The following is a 19,209-nucleotide window of genomic DNA, read 5'->3' on the forward strand; positions in this document are numbered from 1 at the left end:
TCCAGCGTGGACGATCCCACGAACAAACCAGGAGCCTTGAACGTTTACCACGTGTCTTAGGACAGTAGCTAGCTTACACTCACAGCGGACCCGAAACACAAATTAGGTGACGAACTGTGTGAAAAAACAATACAAGAGAGCAAAAAATAAAAACAGGATTTTGAGTTCCGTCGAATATAAAAAAGCGCACCCCCAATTTCGTGTCGCTTTTTGGCGGTTTTGAGGCTTTTCGGTTTCGAACATTCGCTCGAATTTCTCTGACATCTGTCTCTCGTCCTCTTTCTCTTGCTCACAGGTCAGATCTCTCTCACTCTCTCTTTTTCTCTAGCTTGTTTTGTTTTGGTAGATCTTGGATTTTCTTGTGGTTTAGATTTTCTGAGCTCAGATCGGAGAGATTGAGCTCGCTGGGGCCTCTTTACCGATGAATGAGGTATAGATTTTATATTATCTGTTGTATTTTCACTTTATCTTACTTTCTGTTTGCTTGCGGAGAAAACGAAGGAAAATGTGAGAAAAGGAAAAATTTTTAGTTTATAATTTCTTAAAATGGTTGTGTTTGACTTAACTCTGCCAAATAGTTCTGTACAGCTAACTTGATTGCTTTTTTTTTTAAAAAAAAAAAATTAATTAATTATTTAAAAATGTGTCTAGGGTCCTAGAAAATGAATAGTATAATATTCAATAATTATTTCCTGTAGATTACTTTATTTTCTCGGCAGCCAAGCAGAGTCTTTATTTTTTATTTTATTTTTTTCGAAATATTTTCTGTGGATTTCGCTTTATTTACTATCATTTAGTTCGTTGTCTTAATCATCTCTCTACTTTATTTTTATTTATTTTATTTATTTTTTTTTAATTTGTCTGTCTATGGTCCTAGATAATGAAGAGTATAATATGTGATAATTTATTTTCTGTAGATTACTTCATTTTCTCGGCAGCCAAGCAGAGGTTTTATTTTTATTTTCCAAATATTTTCTGTGGATTTTACTTTATTTGATATCATTTAGTTCGTTGTTTTAATCATCTCTGTGTTTCTCTCTTGGCCGTAGTAGGGATCCTTACATTTTTTCCTGACATATTTAGTTCGTGGTTGCATCTGTTGTGATCAGCTCACTGGTGCAAATTAATTCTGATAGTAAATTTTCTTTTCACCCTTCATATCATCTTTTCCTAATCACAACAGATGCAATCACAGAAAAAGATGATCCATCTCCTAATCATGAGCCACTACGAGAAAATTAATATTCCACTGATGGGAGGTACTAGAAAGCTCTAAATGGTCTGCCACAAGAGTGTCCTTAAAATGGGCAATGCTAAACAAGTCCGAAAAAGATGTCTTGGGAGTTTGAGCCCTACACCAAACATCATGCCAGAAGTCAAGTGGTTGGATAGCTTGGGACTTTGAGTTTGCTCCTCAAGGTCTTAAGTTCGAAACCCATGCAACCTATTTCTTGGGGCCATCGGATTGGGGGTTCGCCCCTTGATTTAACCAAGGTGTACTTGTGGGAAATTCCTTGCCGAGGGCCTGTGCATCCCCGGGATTAGTCGGAGCATAGCTCCGGATACCCGGTGCCAATTAAAATTACTTATCAAAAAAATTTTGGAGCCATCCCCCCATCTCAAATCTAGTGTGGCTAGATAGCTCCCCCCAACCCCTCATAACATTCTTTTAGAGTCCCACCCCATCCGACCTTTGAACCTCATTAGAACACCACCCACCCCAAGCACGGCCATATTTAGAATCCACAACCACCCTCCATAAGGCCTCTCTCTCATGAACGTAGCGCCACAACCACTTACCCAAAAGAGCTCGGTTAAACACAAGTAAATTTTGAGCCTCCTACCCTCCTTTAGCTATTGGAGTACACACCCATACTACCCTACAAAAAATCCCGCTGCAACTTATCTTGGCGATTGGCTACACCAACTGAAAGGGGGAAAAGGTGCATGAAGTAGGTAGGCAGTACAACAATAGTTACCACTGTTTAGTGAGTATTCATTCATCTAGGAAGATAGTGAAAAAGATGCAAGTAGATGGTAATATGGGATGATTAGGAAAATATACTTGTTTATTGAGAGAGTTGAGGTGATTTTTTTTTATAATCCCCATGCTTATGTTCAATTTGGACCAACCACTCGCTCAACCTGGGGGAATGTATCCTTGATTGGATGAGTTAGTGGTGTTTGGAGTTAAATCTTTAAAAATATTCCAATTGGACAAGTCAATTAACTCATTTGAAGGTGCCAAATGTTGATCAACAATAATGTAGGCTTGTAGCACAACTTGGTAAGTGTGGTGTTGTGAAAGGGAGAGAGCAGAAGTTGAGCAAGGGTTTAATCTTACCGAAGACCCAAAAACAAAATGTTCCACCCAATTCCAAAACTTGGGGAATCTCTATCATATCAAAACTTAGAAGTTCACAATGCATAAGAGGTTATCTACTTAGAAAACAGAGTGGTAGGTATGATTTATGTTTGGCTAACTATTATGACTGTATTCCTTCACAACCTTTGTAATTGTCCCTTAAACAACTCTGCAGATCAGGAAAAATGCATGCAAAGGATTGAGTATCTGAAAAATGTACTCATTATCATATGGAATGTTAGAAGAGAGAACTGCAAAATGCTTTTTCTACATTCATGAGGATCTTAAGCTTTTTCTTTCCTCCCTAATCTCCATAAATATTGTCGCATGAATGACTAGACTTTCTCAAGTCACTTGGGCCCCAAAGTTTTGGTGTTTTCTCCTCTTCCTAGACGAAGTAGAATTTCCTTCACGTTTTGGATTTTAACTGACAAAGACTTCTACTCTTACATGGATTACAAATCCTTCTCTTAGCCGACTTCATTTGCCATCTAAAGACTCAAGTTGCAGCCTTTTTAGTATATAGAGAGCGAGAGAAAAAGAACGCACAAACATGCGTGGTTTGAGAGATACAGCCGCAGCCCACAAGCTTTGTTTTTCTCACCTTTGATAGTGCGCACGGTATAGGGAATTTAGAGATTTCTCTTGTCCAAATTCACTATCTTGTAAGAGTGAGATTTAAGTGTAGTGGGGTTTTAGGTTTTGAGTGGCTCTCTCTCAGTTACTCTCTGTACTTCACATCTTTCGATAATGATTTTCTTCCTAATATCTCTGCATGTGGATGTAGGCTTGTTAAGCCAAACTACGTTAAATTTTGTTGTCTTATGTGATTGAGTTATTTTTATACAGTTCTTTTTCTACTTCTTTGGGATCATAAAATTTTTGTCTCAACAAATATATTTCTTTGAAAATTGTGGTACTTCTTTCTATTGTAAGGTTTTTCTTGTTACTCTGTATTGTTTGATGTCTACTTGGGCATTTTCTGATGGCCAAGGTAATGATTTCCACCAATATGGCTTTTTCTTCTTAGTGGTAGGTATGACGAAGCAATTGATGTATGTTTGAATCTGCCAGATCAAGCTTAAGAGCATAAATGAAATGGATAAAGAAGCGCATTTGCATAAGAAGGTTGCCAACATGAAATGCCAGAGGGTGAGAATTCTTACTTTTGTTTTATGATTATGCTGTTTTGCACTCAACTCTATTGAATTGTTTTTAATTTTGCACTATTCTTTTTCTTCCCATATTGCAACTTGCAAGAAAGGATTTACATAGATTACTAATTTATTAGATTGCGTGGGAGTCATTATAACATCAATGGGATTAATATATGTAAGAATTATTGGATTTGGCAATTTCTTTTTTTATAGATCATGAATTATCCTTTGGCTATAATGAATTATCAAATCCCTGAAAATGTGTCTACCATCAGTTTTCCACACATAATTAGTCATATTTGGATATCATGAATCATACTATGGGTATAATGAATTTTTTTTTAATATTTTGATCATAAATCATCCTATGGCTATAATGAATTATAAAATCCCTGAAAATGTGTCTACCATCAGTTTTCCACTTAGACAATGACTTGGTTATAGTTTTTGCGATTTTGAAATGAATGTTAAAAATGAAGAAGCTCAAGATGGATAAAGTACCTAGGAGAAGAATTGAGGGTGTTGATCTGGAAATTGAGGTAAGTTTAATGTTTAATCATGAAAAGATCTTCATCCAGCTCATTCTAATAAATAGCCAAAATGCTAGAAAAGCAGACGATGATTGCATCCAAGGTTATCAAACTTGGAAATATTTTAAAGCAACTGATCATTATTTGTTTATGAAACCCATAGGAAGGTTTTGTTATGCATGATTTGTAAGATCTAGTACTGTAATATTAAAGATAGCTTCAAATGATTAATTGCTGACTTGTCAAAAAAAAAAAAAAAAAAAAAAGGGAAAGAAAGAAAGAAAGACAAGAAGAAAAAGGATTAGAACCTGATAATGATCAGGGATTGTAGCTAGTTGTGTTTCTGTCCAAAATGCAAAACGGTGTTTCATGCAATTCAAGAGAAATAAGAGGTCAAATAAGTTGAAGGAGTGTGAGGTTTTTGAAAGAGAGTTGAAGTAATGTTTTGCAAAACTATGAAAACTAAACTAGCTACTCCTCTTATGGTAAAATGCTTACTGGTTCACTCAACTTTGTATATGGCTTTTTCTTTATCTACTTCTGGATAATCATAAAACGTTGATGATCTTCTCTCCTCTTTGTTGGATGTGGATAAAGAGGATAAAACGTGGATAAAGCATCAGCATCTGGATAATCTTCTCTTTATCTAATTCTTTTTTTTTTTTTTTTTTGATAAGTAAAGTCATTGTATTAAAGGCGCAAGGGGCGCAACCCATGTACACAGGAAGTATACAAAAGAGCTCACTACACAAGCTTTAAACTGAAAAAGACGCACAAAGATCTATAAATTCCGCAAGCGTTGAAGCTTGCGAAGAATACCCCAAGACCCTCCATGAGAAAAGTGTTTGGAGCACCCTTTTCTTCAATTCTATAATTCCCATTTTACGATCCTCAAAACTCCACGCATTCCTTTCTCTCCATAAGCACCACATTACACACAAAGGGGCCATCCTCTAGAGTTGCATGACTGTCTGCTTTCCCTTTTGCCCTCTCCAACTTCCCAAACATTCCTTCAAACTCCCCGGCATCACCCGCATTCCTTCAAATTCCTTCAAATTCTTTATCAGCTAGCTTAATATTATTCACTGTTAAACAAAACTTCAACATCAGTTCCCTTTTTCTAAAAAGTTCTCCACTTTGGTAAGGTAAGGAATAGGCTTGAGAATCCTGTTGAGAGGAGAGGTTTGCTGATCAATGGAAAATATACTCGAACTTCTATGTGTGCTTGATGTTGGCACAAATAAAGATTATTTGAGCATTTCATTTGCATCTCTTGCATGATGCATGTCATGATCCATATGCAGTTTGAGTGGCAATATTTTAAATATTAACTGCCTTCTTAACTTAAGTAAAAAAGAGGCAAAAAAAATGTCCCTGCGAAGTTATAATACTGTATAATCCATTTCACATAAGTTTGCTGTTCCATGACCTTTAATTTAATTCCTTTGCCACCTTTTCCGGCACTGTTCTTTGTAACATCCTTTGGTTGTGTATTTTTATAGGCAAAGAAAGATGAAACTTCTATTTCTGCTTTAGAAGATGAAGCAATTGCAGTTGAGCACTTACTTGCAGAACCAAAAAATGAGCATGTTTCAGTAGATGGTGTCTTAAGTTTTGGCGAGGAGAATCTGGGAAAATGCTTGCAAATTGAAGATTTCTCCTGTGGGTTTGATTATGGACTAACATCAAATAGTGGTAATATTTGTATCCTCTTTGCTGGTGCTTTTCTTTGGAAGTATGTGTCTGAAAGTCCTCGTGGTTAGATAAAGAGAAGAATTGAGAAGAATTTAGAAGTTTCATAGGTATTTTATAAACACCCTCTGTCTAGTCATTCGTCATCATAATAAGCAAATTTGTCGTCTGTTCTTGGGGTCATTAACATCGTTGCAGAGACTAAAATCCTCCCCCTACCCCCCAAATTGCGAACTTGTTTGTAGCTCAAGATAACCTAAGGTCGCATTTAGTATGCAGGAATGGAAGAACTATTCTATAGTTTGGTTGCGCCACTATTACTAGGAATAACATTTTCCATGGAATAGCTATTCCCCTAAAAAAGCTAAGAAATAGCTATTCCTTAGGAAAGCTTTGGGGGTGGTGCGACAACCCCTAGAGCTTTTGTTGGGGCGGCCTACCTTCCCCAAGAAGGCGCTCGGCCTCCCATGGGGACAATTTGTTATTTTGTTTTTATGACCAAAAATAAATGGTTTTTTGAGGAAATGATTTTTAGAGCTAGGGTATTTTAGAAAATTTGGTTGAAATATGATTCAATTCAAATTACAAAATTTGTGTTTCCTACTATGTCACCAAATGAAAGAATAAGAATGGTCATGCCATTTCAGTTTCTTGCATTTCTAGTAATACTCATTCATATTCCTAAGGAATCATCATTCTAGTTTGATTGTATCAAACGTACCCTAAATAGTGCCCAAGTAAAACAAGAGTGAAAGAACACCCTTGCAGCGCAGCAGTCGGAATCTCCATCCCAATTGGGAACCACAAAAGTGGTTATCAATGGCTGGTTGAGCTAAACTTCTGCTTCTTGGTCACCACAGAAGCAGAACCAATCAGGACCCACAGTACCCCTAGTTATTCTAAACCTTGCAGGAGAAGGGTTCAAGTACTCATTCGGGGGTGAAGTTAAATATCACCTCAAAAAGCAACTCTAACAGCTAGGTTTTGAGAGGGCTATATCTATCTCTGAAACAGTGGAACAAAGGGAGGAATGAATTATATTATTTAGTAAAATGAGTGAAAGAAGAACAGCCATACATTACTCAAAAAGAAGATGTTGGAGATGAGTTTGCTTTAGAATATTCAGCTTTTCCCCATAAAGTATGGGACATATTTTATTGGGAATGGGACATAGTTTATTGGGAATGATTGTCTGCATATACATGTACTTAGTCTCAAGAGCCATGCATCTGGCGTTGAGTTTCTTCTTTGACACAATGATTTTTGCTTTCTTGGTGTGTGGTTTTCCCCATCTTGTATATCGTTCTAATACTGGTGAATGTTTTTATTTATCACAAGGTGGATTGGATTCTAATACTACTCAGGAGGGAGAAGAAGAATTACAACTCGATGTATGTATCTCTTTTGGTGTATATTTATTTACACATCAGGCCAAAGTTATTATTCCGTACAATCTTCTCTTTGGCTTGTGTATGCTTCCATGCACATGGTTGTGTCCCCCTTTTATTATTTATCAGAAGAATACATCCGTACCTTTGCAAAAGTTAGTTTATTACCTATGACCTGTTATTATTACTTTGGCTTCCTGTGTGAGTTTGACTTTTCAGCCCCTTTTGAGAGCTATGCATTCCCTGGTGTGGTACTGAGCATTATTAAATAAATTTGTTTATGCAATTGATCTCTGATGGATTACTGTCTTAGTAGGTTCTTGATGGATTGCTGGATGAAGTTGAAGAAGTGGATGATCTGGAGGCAACAAATGGTCTCTCCAATGCATGTGAAGATTTTCTTCTGGGTAAACTTTTAGAATGTCTTCTGTGCTTACCAGCTATTATAATTTGATTAGTTGATAATCAATGTAATGATTCTAGCCTTTTCTCTCTAAGTACAGATATGGAATTTGCTGAAAAAGCATTCAAATTGGACTATGGTCCTAGTGAAGGATCATATTTGGGGAACTCAAGTTCAGAGAGTCAGTCTTCAGGATTAAGTGGAAGTAGTAATGGTGCTGTAGGGATATCAGAATCATCAGCAGCTACTATTCCAGGATCTGAGTGCAAGAATGATGCTCTTGACAAGACAGTAACTTGTCAGTTACATGGTGGCTTGAGGAGCAAATGTGGGTGTCAAACACCAGCTGAAGACAGTATCCACACTGCTTCACTAGAATTAGGAAAATTTGATGACTTGGATAATGACGAAAACCCTTTAATATATGGTATATTGTCTACTGGGAGTGGAAAGCGATCTTTAGAAGCAAGCAGGATTGGTGCACTTCTTAGAGAGAAGAGATCGCGGAAGCCTACTCGGAGGTACATCGAAGAAGTTTCAGATAAAAAGTCAAAGTCTTTGAAGGGAAGAGAGAACTATTCTGCTGCTGCTAAAAGGGATACAATTATGAAGGTCAGATCTCGCAATGAACATAATATGAGACGGGAAGCATTAACAGTGGTTCCTGAGGAGAAACCTTTACGTGAAACTATTCAGTCATTGTCTCAATTTCGAGTGCGGAGGGGACGGCCAAAGAAACAGGCACCAATTTTGGTAGGGGAACTTGTTAACCCTCTGCATCTCTTTCAGTTATTAAGAAGTTTTGTAAATATTCTCTCTTCCCCTCTGCCCCCTTTGTGTTCGCGCGCATGAACTTGTGCACATGCAGGCATGTTTCCATCATTTATCAGCTTGGTAAAACTTCAATAGAATTACAATAATGGTCTTTGCAGCATATTGTAGAAATGATAAAACGATCTACTGTCAGTTGCAGATTGCTGGCCATACTTCTATCAAGATGTTGGCAGATAGTGGGCACAGGGCTATAGTTTTAATTAGTCCCTTGTACTTGCTGATTGCAATATTGAATCACCCTTTGCTGAAATGAGAGCTTGGGGTCATTGTAAATATTTAATATTTTCAGTAGGGGATGTGGAGTTGCGTTTCAGAGGGATCTGCATTTCTGACATTTGTCGTCAGGCATATTCATGCCTGGCATCATATCCTTCAATATTCTATTACTCATAGACTGTTTTTTTAATTCTTTTGTCATACTATGCTCTGATGAAATCATCCTTTGTTTATTAAAAAAGGATAGCTGTCTTAAATTTTTCAGAAGGAAAAGTGATATAGATGATAAGAATACCTAATGGTAGACTAGTTTTTGGTCCTTTGCAGCCCTTTCGTTGTACTATTGTTTTGCTTGTGATGCTAAAATTTGTGCTTCATATAGTGTAGTAGTTTCAGAATATCAAATATCAAAGCGAATATGTCATTTTGTACAGGGACTTGAATCCGACAAGGAACCTCTCTCATCCGAATCTGAAGATGACCGGGTGACCAAAAAAAGATCTAAAAAGCATGATCGGAGGAAGCATCAGAGGATGTGGACTCCTTCCGAAGTGATAAAGTTGGTTGATGGTATTTCTGAATATGGAGTTGGCCGCTGGACTGATATCAAAAGGCTCTTGTTTTCAACATCTGCTTATCGCACGCCTATTGATCTCAGGGTACTTTTTAATGCTCTTTCCGATTAAGCAGTTGTATTTAAACTTGAAATTTTGCTTACTGTCTGCACAATACAGGACAAATGGCGAAATCTTTTAAGAGCTAGTGGTGCAGAAAAACCAAGCAAGAAAGGGGTTAGCTTTCTTATTTCCTTTTGTTTGCATAGATGGCGTTCTTTTCCTTCATTTAGCTTGTTATGATATTTTACAACTGTTCCCGTGTTTCAAATGTCGTCGGTGGCGATAAGTTGCAAATGTCATCTGAACTTGTTTTGTTACCAATTATTAGTTGTGTGGTTAATACAGGTTGAGCAAAAGCAGGAGCATACCTTGCGTCCCTTACCTAACTCCTTGCTACGCCGAGTCCGTGAACTAGCCAAAATCCATCCGTATCCGAGGGTGCGCATCTCAAAGAAGTCACAAGTTGCCCCTGCAATCCTTCCTAGCGCAAGTAAAGGTGGTGCTCTATCTAGTCTTGGCGGAAGAAGTGTGCGAAGGAAGAACTTTACCTGAAGCACCATTTCTGTCTGCAGTACATTAATAGTCAGGAATTTACATTAATTTTTAGTTGTAAAAACCCGCCTTTTTATTTACAGTCTTCTTGTAAGCGATGCACTGCACATAAAACATCTAAATTTTCGGATTTTCTTAAAACTCTGGTTAGAGAATGTGATGCATGTTGCATAATTATGTCCAAAATTTCATATTGCTACTGGGGAAGATCTACCTGATGTTTAAACAAGAGTAGTTAGTCCTTGACTATTTTGGCATTTCTAATTTTTGTTTAAAGAAAAAAAAGAAAAAAAAAAGCGTCTTTTTCAGGTAATTCAAAAACCTGGCTGTGCGTTGCAGCCCCTGGTTTAAAGGGTTTGATCATGCCAAAAAAGATCAGAATTATTGTTGCCGATGATGAATCCATCCAGTGTTAGTTGACGATGGCTCTTAAGCATGTGAGGAATATGCCCATTTATATGCAAGAAGCATTCTCATATGCTCTTTTGTTTTTTTTTAATAACATTAATACAAAAACATACTTTTAGAAATTAGGTTGGAGGAAATTTTTTGGACCTGGTTTGGTTGATTCATTTCTTTGGGCAGATCTGATTTATAAGCTCTGTGGAGAAAATGCTTTTTATATTCTATATATGGCCAAAAAAAAAAGTTGGTTTGATAAAAAAAATTTAAATAGTGCATTTTGGTTTTTGTTTATGATGTGACACAAAACAAAAATTAGTGACCGTTTGAAATTTTTTGTTAATACTTTTAATGCTAGAAGCAAAAAATTGTCGTCATCTTTGATGTAATTGCTTGTTGGCATGATCTTTTTTTCCTTTTATGTGTTTGTGAGTAGAGTAATTCTATTCATCATCTCTCATCCCTCGAAGCCTATATGGCGTGGTTCTTGAAAACTAATATTCATGCACTAAAATGCTATAGAGGACTACTACTCTAGGAATCCAAATTTACAGCACTACAAATAAACTTTATGACCAAATTTGAGGTGAAGACTCGTGAAGGGTTCAGGGATTGACAGAGAGACAAGATTCACTAACAATTTTCCGAGAACCCAAACAAAAACAAGATTATCACAAAACTAACTTGCAAGCTAGCTGCTATAAGCGAACAACCTTAATTGCCAACAGGCACCATACATTTTGATACATCATGCATATACCTACTATTCACACCATACATACATACATATATATACATATATTTATGTATATATATAATATGCTGCATGCCCAAATACTATAATATTTAATCACTTCCACCATTTCCATTTCCTCCTTGAGAAGCCCCACCCTGGTCATTGTAGTACTGTCGAGGTATGTTATGGTGGTTCTCGATGTTGCTATCAGTGTACTCATCTTTGCTCTCTGCCACTGCTTTTCCTTTCCCTTTCCCAACATGGAAGCCCTGCTCCTGTCTGAATGTTCCACCCGACATACCTCTCATCGGCACTGCAAAGCAAGAAGATGTCACAAACAGAACCAAGAACACCACTGCCAAAAGCTTCATTTTGGCTCTGTTTTGTGCACACCTAATCAATTGTTTTGACACTTTATATAGGGTGAAAGTTGGTATTAAAAATGAAATAATGGGATCTCCACCAAAAATAAGACAAGACATAATTGTTATTTGTTTAAGGAATGATATGTTTCTAATGATGGTTGAGAGAAATTTGGGTGTCGGCAGTAGCAGCCTTAACAGGGAAGTTCCACTTTTTGAGTGGGAGTAAATGGCATTGGCAATTGGCAAAGTCAATGGTGTATAATGGGTACCCTGTCTGAGTTGCTTTGTAGTGTAGCCCATTACCTGTAGAAGAGATATTATTCAGGGTAGCTACGATTATGAGCTTTTTTAATTTTTGGGTTTACAAACTCCTCAGGGCCGGCCATCTGTCCATCCTGGAATTGGAGATTGAGAAAGGAAGATATTCAAGATATTTCATGTGAAAGATGATGAAAAAGATGTGCCTAAATCCTTGTTTGGGGTAAATAGATTGGTGCAGCCATTAATGGAAAGATACGTGTCCACACAGTTGGGATATCTAATATCTTTCTCTTTGAAAGGGAAGGTTGGTGTTCACTTGGATATGCTTAGGAAGCTTCTGGACAATTGTAATCCTGAATGCACCCGTAGGCAAACAGGATAGTCTTCTTTCACCCTTTTAATTTACCTTCCAAATCTTCAACCTCGTATTATGTTAGAAAATAAATATGCAGGAAATTCGGAAATAAAGAAAGCAAAGCAGAAAATCTATATGGAAAATTGCTCAACTCTGATGATAGTAAGGTGAATATGAATTTATCTCTTATACAAAAAGTTTCGCAAAGGGAATATGGCAATTTTATCCTTAAATAAGCCCGTGACCAATCACGGGATGACACCGTTAGCATGTGTGATGTGTCTACTCAAAAGTCATTCTAATAAGGGAAAGACAACTCATTATAAAGCACAAAAATTCTTATGGCTTTTCAACGTAGGACAAAATGTAACGCATAAATGGAAGGAAAGTTGAAATTTTTAAATTTGGAAAAAAACTTTAATTTTCATGCAATAATTTCAACATATTCATCTTATGGTAATTTGCACTGTAGTTCCTACCATGAACGTACTAATGAGAATAACTATTATGAAGTCTTAGCGCAAATCAGAACCTCTATGTCTTCCAATTTGAGCTTGACAAATCAGCGTAGAACACCTTAAACAAAATAAACAAAAACACTATATTTTTATATTCATATTCCTTGTAAGGGTTAAAAGTAAACAAATCTATTTCTCACTTTTCTTATTCATCTATCCAAACCTGCCACCAGCTGCCGCCGCTATTGGACACTACGCGCCCCCCCCCCCCCCAACTCTCATCCACACTAGTAATCTCTCTCTCTCTCTCTCTGAGCCAAATCCAAATTTCTCTCTCATTTTTTTTCAGGCATCCTATCAAAAGACCGAATGAGCCAATTCCATACTTCCAGCCTTAGAAAGCCCCGCAACGTACAACAGAATTCCACGACACAATGTTCCTCTCAGGCATCAAATCAAACAATCCAATAGCAGATTCTATATCCCCGTGAGCTAAGAACGCACCAATCATTGAATTCCATGAAACAACATCTCTCTCAGGCATTTCCTCAAACACCCGACGAGCCAAATCCAAATTCCGACCACATTTTTTCTCTGCTTTTTGTGTTTATCTTTTGGTGCTTAAGGGCACCATCTTTGTTGCGGCACCAAAAGATTTTTTTTTTTTTGCAATATGCTTTGCTCTCGGTGAGAGAGAGATTACCAGCGTGGAGGAGCATTGTGGGTGGCAACATGGCTGTCCAGCGTAGTCTGGGCTGAACGGCGGAGGTGGTGGCGGCAGGTTTGGATAGATGAATAAGAAAAGTAGGAAATAGGTTTTTTACTTTTAACCCTTATGAGGAATAGGAATATAAAAATTTAGTGTTTTTGTTTATTTTGCTTAAAGTGTTCCATGTTGATTTGTTAAGCCCTCATTAGATGTAACAAAGATCTTAGTTTGTGCCGAGACTTTATAAAAATTATTCTCTTATATACTACATATATACTACATACATTATATCGGCCAACATCATTATATATATATTGTTCTAGATTTTGTCCCGCATTCAGTCTCCGTTCCGGTCATGTTACTGATCGATAGCATTGATAAAGCCGTATCAGTAGCGAAGCCACTTGAGACTCCCAATATGAATTGTCTTACTCTGTCACTGAGCCGCATAGAAGAGTGACTAACAAAATGATCAAAATACACAACATAGGCATCACACACACTCACATAGCAATGGAGTTTCACCAATTGCTTAGAGGATGAGTGTTACGTTGGAAAAATTGGGATAACATTAGGAAGGCAAAAATAAAATAATGACTTCAATGCTCAATTACAACAACGATATCTTTAGAATATATTTTTAGAGTTAACTTCACAAACTTACCTCTGAACCTTCACACTTTTTAAGAAGACCCTTTCAAAGTTAAAAAACTCACAATTTCACTATTCGAACTTCTAATATAATGCAATCTACCTCTCTCCATTAGGACTTGACACTAAATCCTAATGGAGGATATGAAAAATATCAAAATACCCTCAACTTTTCGTTTTGTTTTTTTAATTTTCAATGTGAAATTAAGGGTTAAATTTAGAATTTTATAAAAGTTTCAGGGGTATAAAGGTCATTTCATCAATTTTAACATCTATTTGACGCCATATCCTAACATAGGAGGTAGATTGCATTAGATTAAAAGTTCGAGGAGTAAAATTGAGAGTTTTTAAACTTTTGAAAGATGTTTTCCCAAAATGCTTAAAAATTTAGAGTGTATTTATAAAGTTTCCTCATATTTTTATCTAATAAAGTTTCCTCATATTTTTATATCTATTTAACAGAATTGTTCCCACGATATAATAAAGCCCTATAGTCACTCTAGAAGTAGCACTACTTTGTAGAGTGAACCAATGATCCAAAATCATTTGATCCAAAATCGTAACCACCAACCAACTTAGTGGACACGTTATATAGCACATATTAATAATCCCTTTCAACAACTAGAAAACCTTTGAAGTTGAAAATCATTGCAAAGCAGAGTTGTACTAGAAGTTTCACCTCAAAGTAAGTGGTAATTCTACAAAATGTCAAATTAGCTCATGAAACGTGAAATCCAGTCATACCAGCCCCACAATGAGCACCCACTTTCACGATCCCAATTTTTTTTTTTTTTTTTTTTAATGAACTAAAGACTACTGTAAAGGCCAAAAAAAGTGTGCATTTGAAAGTAAAGGCCAAAAAAAATTAAGAATAGGTCCAAAATTTTTTATTGGATAGTCAAAAAAATTTAAAAATATGGCAAAATTTTTTTTTAGGGGGCCAAATGACTAAAATTAAAACTTTACCTTTGTTTTTTTTTTTTTTTTTTTACTTATAAATTATTTTTGTCCTTATTTTGGAGTGGGGGCATGACCTACCTTGTCCCACCTCCCTCCGTCACTGCCGAGTCTTCAATCAAAAACTCGTTTCATACTCAACCAAGCTGTGCATAAATAGTTTAGCCCAAGCCCAAGAGGTAGGCTGAAGCACAAGTCAACCAATGTAGTAGGGCCTGGACCTTAAACAAGCCCAGGATTTAACTTATCTACAGCAATTTCCACATGTGAGTTACCTACGTCTTAATGAGCATAAGAATAAGAAACAATTTTGGAGAAATGTAAAATTAATCCATGTAGTTTACTTGCCTTGAAATCAGGAGCGGAATCAAGATTTATATATATATATATATATATATATGAGAAAGAAAGTACAAAACTTAAGCTAGTAGAAACATGGATCCTCAACTCTTATGACTCTAATACCAAGGAGGGGATGATAATTAATTGAAATTAATTGAAAATAAAGCAGTAGAACCATCCATGTAGGTAGTAATTGCAAGTAAAATAAGCATGATGTAAGAATTTCCAAAGTAAGCGCGAAATTGGAGTACATAAAAGAGAAATGGAAAAGATTGATAATGAAAAGATTTCAAACGAACTGATTAATAAGAGTATTTACAGATTCAAATGTAGTTTAAAAGTAGCGAAAGTACACAAGAGCAGAACATATTACAAATAGTAGACAGGATAGTTGCAGAATGAGTTCAGTGTTTAGGCTGAAAGCTTCTGCTCTATAATGAGGAGGATTCGTCATTTTTATAGACAAAATCCAAGAGGTAAATAAAAATTACATTGAGAAAGCTAACTATATATCATAATAAAAACACATTAGAACAGAAAACATAACATATTAACAAGCAAAGCTCCCCTTTTAAGAATTCCAGAAATGATGGCCACAAAGATTGCTAAAAGTTTAAGACCTAACTTGCACAGGTTTTCATTCGTCAATTGTGGGGTTCTTAGGCATTTTGCAAGAGAAAAAACATAAAATAGCAAGATAGATGGTGCCCAACAGCCCAAGCACTATCAATAATTGTCACACACGCAAACAACAAGATGGATGATAAGTTCTTGGGCATCATTGATAGAGTTGGGAGGCTTGTCCCTTTCGGTCACTGTTGACATCATGCTATAGACTATAATATGCAGAGAGTCAGAGAGGTACAGTGTGCAGAGCTCAAGGCTCAACATGAGTAAAGAAACTAGGTTTAGAGTTTTGGTTAAAGCAATCTGTGGAAACAAATTAAATTGGGGTATTTTTCGGTTTTTCAAGATGAAAGAGGGTCAAAAGTAAAAGCAAAATTTAAGGGGGGACAGAAATAATATTCTGGGTGGACAAAAATAATATTTTTGAAAAATAAAGTCATAAAATTATATATTTTAAGGAAAATTTCAAAACTTTTGGGGGGACGAATCCACCCACACACGTGAATCCGCCCTGGCCTGCTGCTTGTGGTATCAAAATGAACTTAAAAGTGCTTAAGGTATGCCAAAAAAATATATATACTTTTTATAATCAAATTTTGTTTACTGACTTAACAGATTCTCATAAATAAAATTGTGACAAATGTTCTATTTAAATGAGTGTCATACTAACCGAATATGTTAAATCAGTCGACGGAATTTGATTATAAGGAGTTTTTCTTTTTCTGTTTTTTGTTTGCATACCCTAAGGACGTATGAGTTCATTTTGATACCACATTGAGTTAATTGTAAATCAAGTAAATCATAATGACTAATTTTGTATTTTTCTCTCCTTTTTTTGTTTTTCTATGCAATACCTAGAAAATTGGGTAAGCCAAGAAATGACACTAACAAAGGTGAATAGTAGAGAATGGTTCAAAATGTGAGGCCCACAAAGATACAATCTATATGAACAATTGCTGACTAGAAGAGGATTCGTAGTGCTTAGGAACTCTTTCATCTCCCGCCCAAGCTCCTTGGTGGATTTCACTGTTGGTAGTGTCATTTATTCCCTTACCCAATAATAATAATAATAATAATTCCATACATACCTTAGCTTTAGGGCTCAACCGAAAACTAGACCATCCCCAGCTAGCTAAGCTTCACTGTTAAAAAAAAAAAAGAAAGAAAGAAGGAAAAAAAATGAAGCACGCACAATATTGCTTCCTCTCAGGAAGCATGGGAAGCATTAACATAGGAGGTTGTGGGTGTGGTGGTTGGGGAAAATGCGTGTAATGTGGCAGAGGGCGCCAGCTAATATATATATGTATATATATATAAAAGATTAAGATTAAGATTGCTGAAGGCGTGCACATGCGGGAGAAGCAGGAGGGAGTCTAATCAAAATGATTGGGCAGAGAAAGAGAATGGCCTGCGTGCTGCCTGCTGCCTGCTTTGAGGTGTCACCAACTATCTGTTTCCCTCTGCCTCACTGGCCCGACCTCATGTGCTCTCTCCCACAAACGCGTCAATGGCTTCCAAAATAGTGTCGGCGCACGCATAGGCTACGCTCTTCAACTTAATTTGCTGAAAGGGTTGATAAAAAATGGCAATGGAGAGTGTTTGATGAAAATCTTTTAATCGTATCAAAATCGATAATGATACAAAATCAAAAGAGTTCTCCCAATTATATCATGATCGATCAGACTAATGCACTTAGATGATACAAAATTCAAAGAGTTCAATCCATCAATCCTTTGATCATATTACGTACACTACAAAAATTTCCACATTTAATGACATTTAAGTAATGACGTTTTTAGAAAGTGTCACTAAAATGAGACTTTTTAACTGTTTATACGTTAGAAAGAAAATTAATTTGATTTTTTTGTTTGTTTTATATATATATATATATATATATATATATTGGTAAAAATTAATTTTTTTTATAATTTTTTAAAGGGTAGCAACGTTTGAATACTAAAAGCATCACCTAAAAAGTGATATTATACTATTCACACGTCACCTATGAATAGTGAAAACGGCACCTTTTAGAATGTGATGTGAACTGTTCACACGTCACCTTCTAATTAAAATGTGCTGTTTTGCAGAAAATGTAGCCATTAATGCCGTTTTTTAGGCCAAAAACGTCATTAAATTGGAGAATTTTTGTAGTGGTATAAAACACACGTTACGTTTTTGGAGTTTAGCTAAATCCTATTGCATGTTTTCTGAAAGATGAGTGGCTGATCAACCATTGTTGGCAGTGAACACAGAATGATGAGCAATTGAGGAATCCTTCAACCAACTGAATACAGCACAGATATTCGAGGTTGTCTTCAGGGGATGAATCCATGCGCTGGCTTCCAATCATCTCTGACCACAATCAACCCATCACAAAATCTAACCCTTTTCGACGCTGCACTTTCTCAAATATCTCACAAAAATTATTTCTTCTTTTCACTCATTCAACGACACTGTGTTTTAACTCTATCTCCACTCTATCGTTTTCTCTAACGAAGAAAAGATCTATAGCTGAGAGACCTATCCCAACCTCAACAACCCTTTTACACTTAAGAAAAGATAAGTAACCTATTTGAAGAGAGAATCAACAAGATTAATTGGAAAACCTTATATAAGGTTCTGACCGTTTGTTTTCTGTTGGAAAACATAAACAAACGGTCAGAACCTTATAGAACCTTATATAAGGTTCTGACATTTTTAAGGAAAATTGATTATTTTTCGATGTTTGGTTATATATGCCTGAAAAAAAACTGTAAAGCATTTCAAGTGTTTGGTTGGAACTTGAAAATGCTCTAAAAACCAATAATTCTAAAAATCCCTCTTGTATCACTCCAAAAATGAGGTGACTTTTAAAATTACTGTTTGATTGAAATTCAATAATAATCAAAATTCTAACATTACTCTCTAAGAACACCACCATAATCAACATCCACAACAGAAAAAATCGCCACACAAACATTAAATTCAAAAGCTCATCACACCAATCAAAACTAAAAGAAGGAAGACATTGAATTCTCCAATTGTCGTCCAATACTGGCCCAAATCTACTTTGCAAAACTCACCTTCTTTGAGCATTGAAGGTGACAAAAGAAAATGAACGTGAGTAGATTTGGAACAGTGTGAGTGCACCTCGTGGTTGGCCAACGATAACACCGACTTCAGCGACTACCTGAGCATTAGGCATGGTGAAAAATCTTCCTTAACAAGTCGTTGAATTCTGGATTGCGTGCTCAATGCTATCATACAACAAATCGGAGGACCCTAGATCAGATCAATGGTCGTGATCCTCAGAGGAGAGGAAGGCGTAGGAGGTGATAAGAGTGATGACGAGCATGACCAAGATGGTAGCAATGTATTATTCTCGAACTCCATGATAGGACCATGATAGGAGAATCATGGTCCAAATCTACTTTGCAAAACTCACCTTCTTTGAGCATAGAAGGTGACAAAAGAAAATGAACCGAAGTAGATTTGGAATAATGTGAGTGCACCTCGTGGTTGGTCGACGATAACACCGACTTCAGTGACTGCCTGAGCATTAGGCATGGTGAAAAATCTTCCTTAACAAGTCGTTGAATTTCTGGATTGCGTG

At 36.3% G+C, this 19,209-nt stretch overlaps 1 protein-coding gene across 6 annotated transcripts; it reads left to right on the forward strand.

The window, feature by feature from the left end:
* The first annotated feature begins 112 nt into the window (after positions 1–112).
* LOC132191384 (uncharacterized) lies at positions 113–10,003 on the forward strand. 6 transcript variants are annotated; one of them, XM_059606367.1, is made up of 10 exons: positions 113–430; positions 918–948; positions 3,396–3,517; positions 5,555–5,747; positions 7,083–7,135; positions 7,449–7,539; positions 7,636–8,288; positions 9,020–9,244; positions 9,320–9,376; positions 9,548–10,003. In XM_059606367.1, exons 3-10 carry the CDS (start codon positions 3,464–3,466, stop codon positions 9,752–9,754), a joined length of 1,533 nt encoding a protein of 510 aa, XP_059462350.1. In that variant the 5' UTR covers positions 113–430; positions 918–948; positions 3,396–3,463; the 3' UTR covers positions 9,755–10,003. The 6 variants fall into 6 exon arrangements, with proteins under 6 accessions (XP_059462350.1, XP_059462348.1, XP_059462346.1 ...); XM_059606365.1 differs by lacking the exon at positions 918–948; XM_059606363.1 differs by lacking the exon at positions 918–948 and having other exon boundaries at positions 3,440–3,517.
* The last annotated feature ends 9,206 nt before the right edge of the window (positions 10,004–19,209 follow it).

This window comes from Corylus avellana, chromosome ca9 (assembly GCF_901000735.1).
Source record: "Corylus avellana chromosome ca9, CavTom2PMs-1.0".
In the NCBI taxonomy this organism is placed as follows: Eukaryota; Viridiplantae; Streptophyta; class Magnoliopsida; order Fagales; family Betulaceae; genus Corylus; species Corylus avellana.

Coding starts and splice junctions, on each gene's coding strand:
- LOC132191384 (XM_059606363.1), top strand. Junction 3,518..5,554: donor CCAACATGAAATGCCAGAGG/GTGAGAATTCTT, acceptor GTATTTTTATAG/GCAAAGAAAGATGAAACTTC. Junction 7,540..7,635: donor ATGTGAAGATTTTCTTCTGG/GTAAACTTTTAG, acceptor CTCTAAGTACAG/ATATGGAATTTGCTGAAAAA.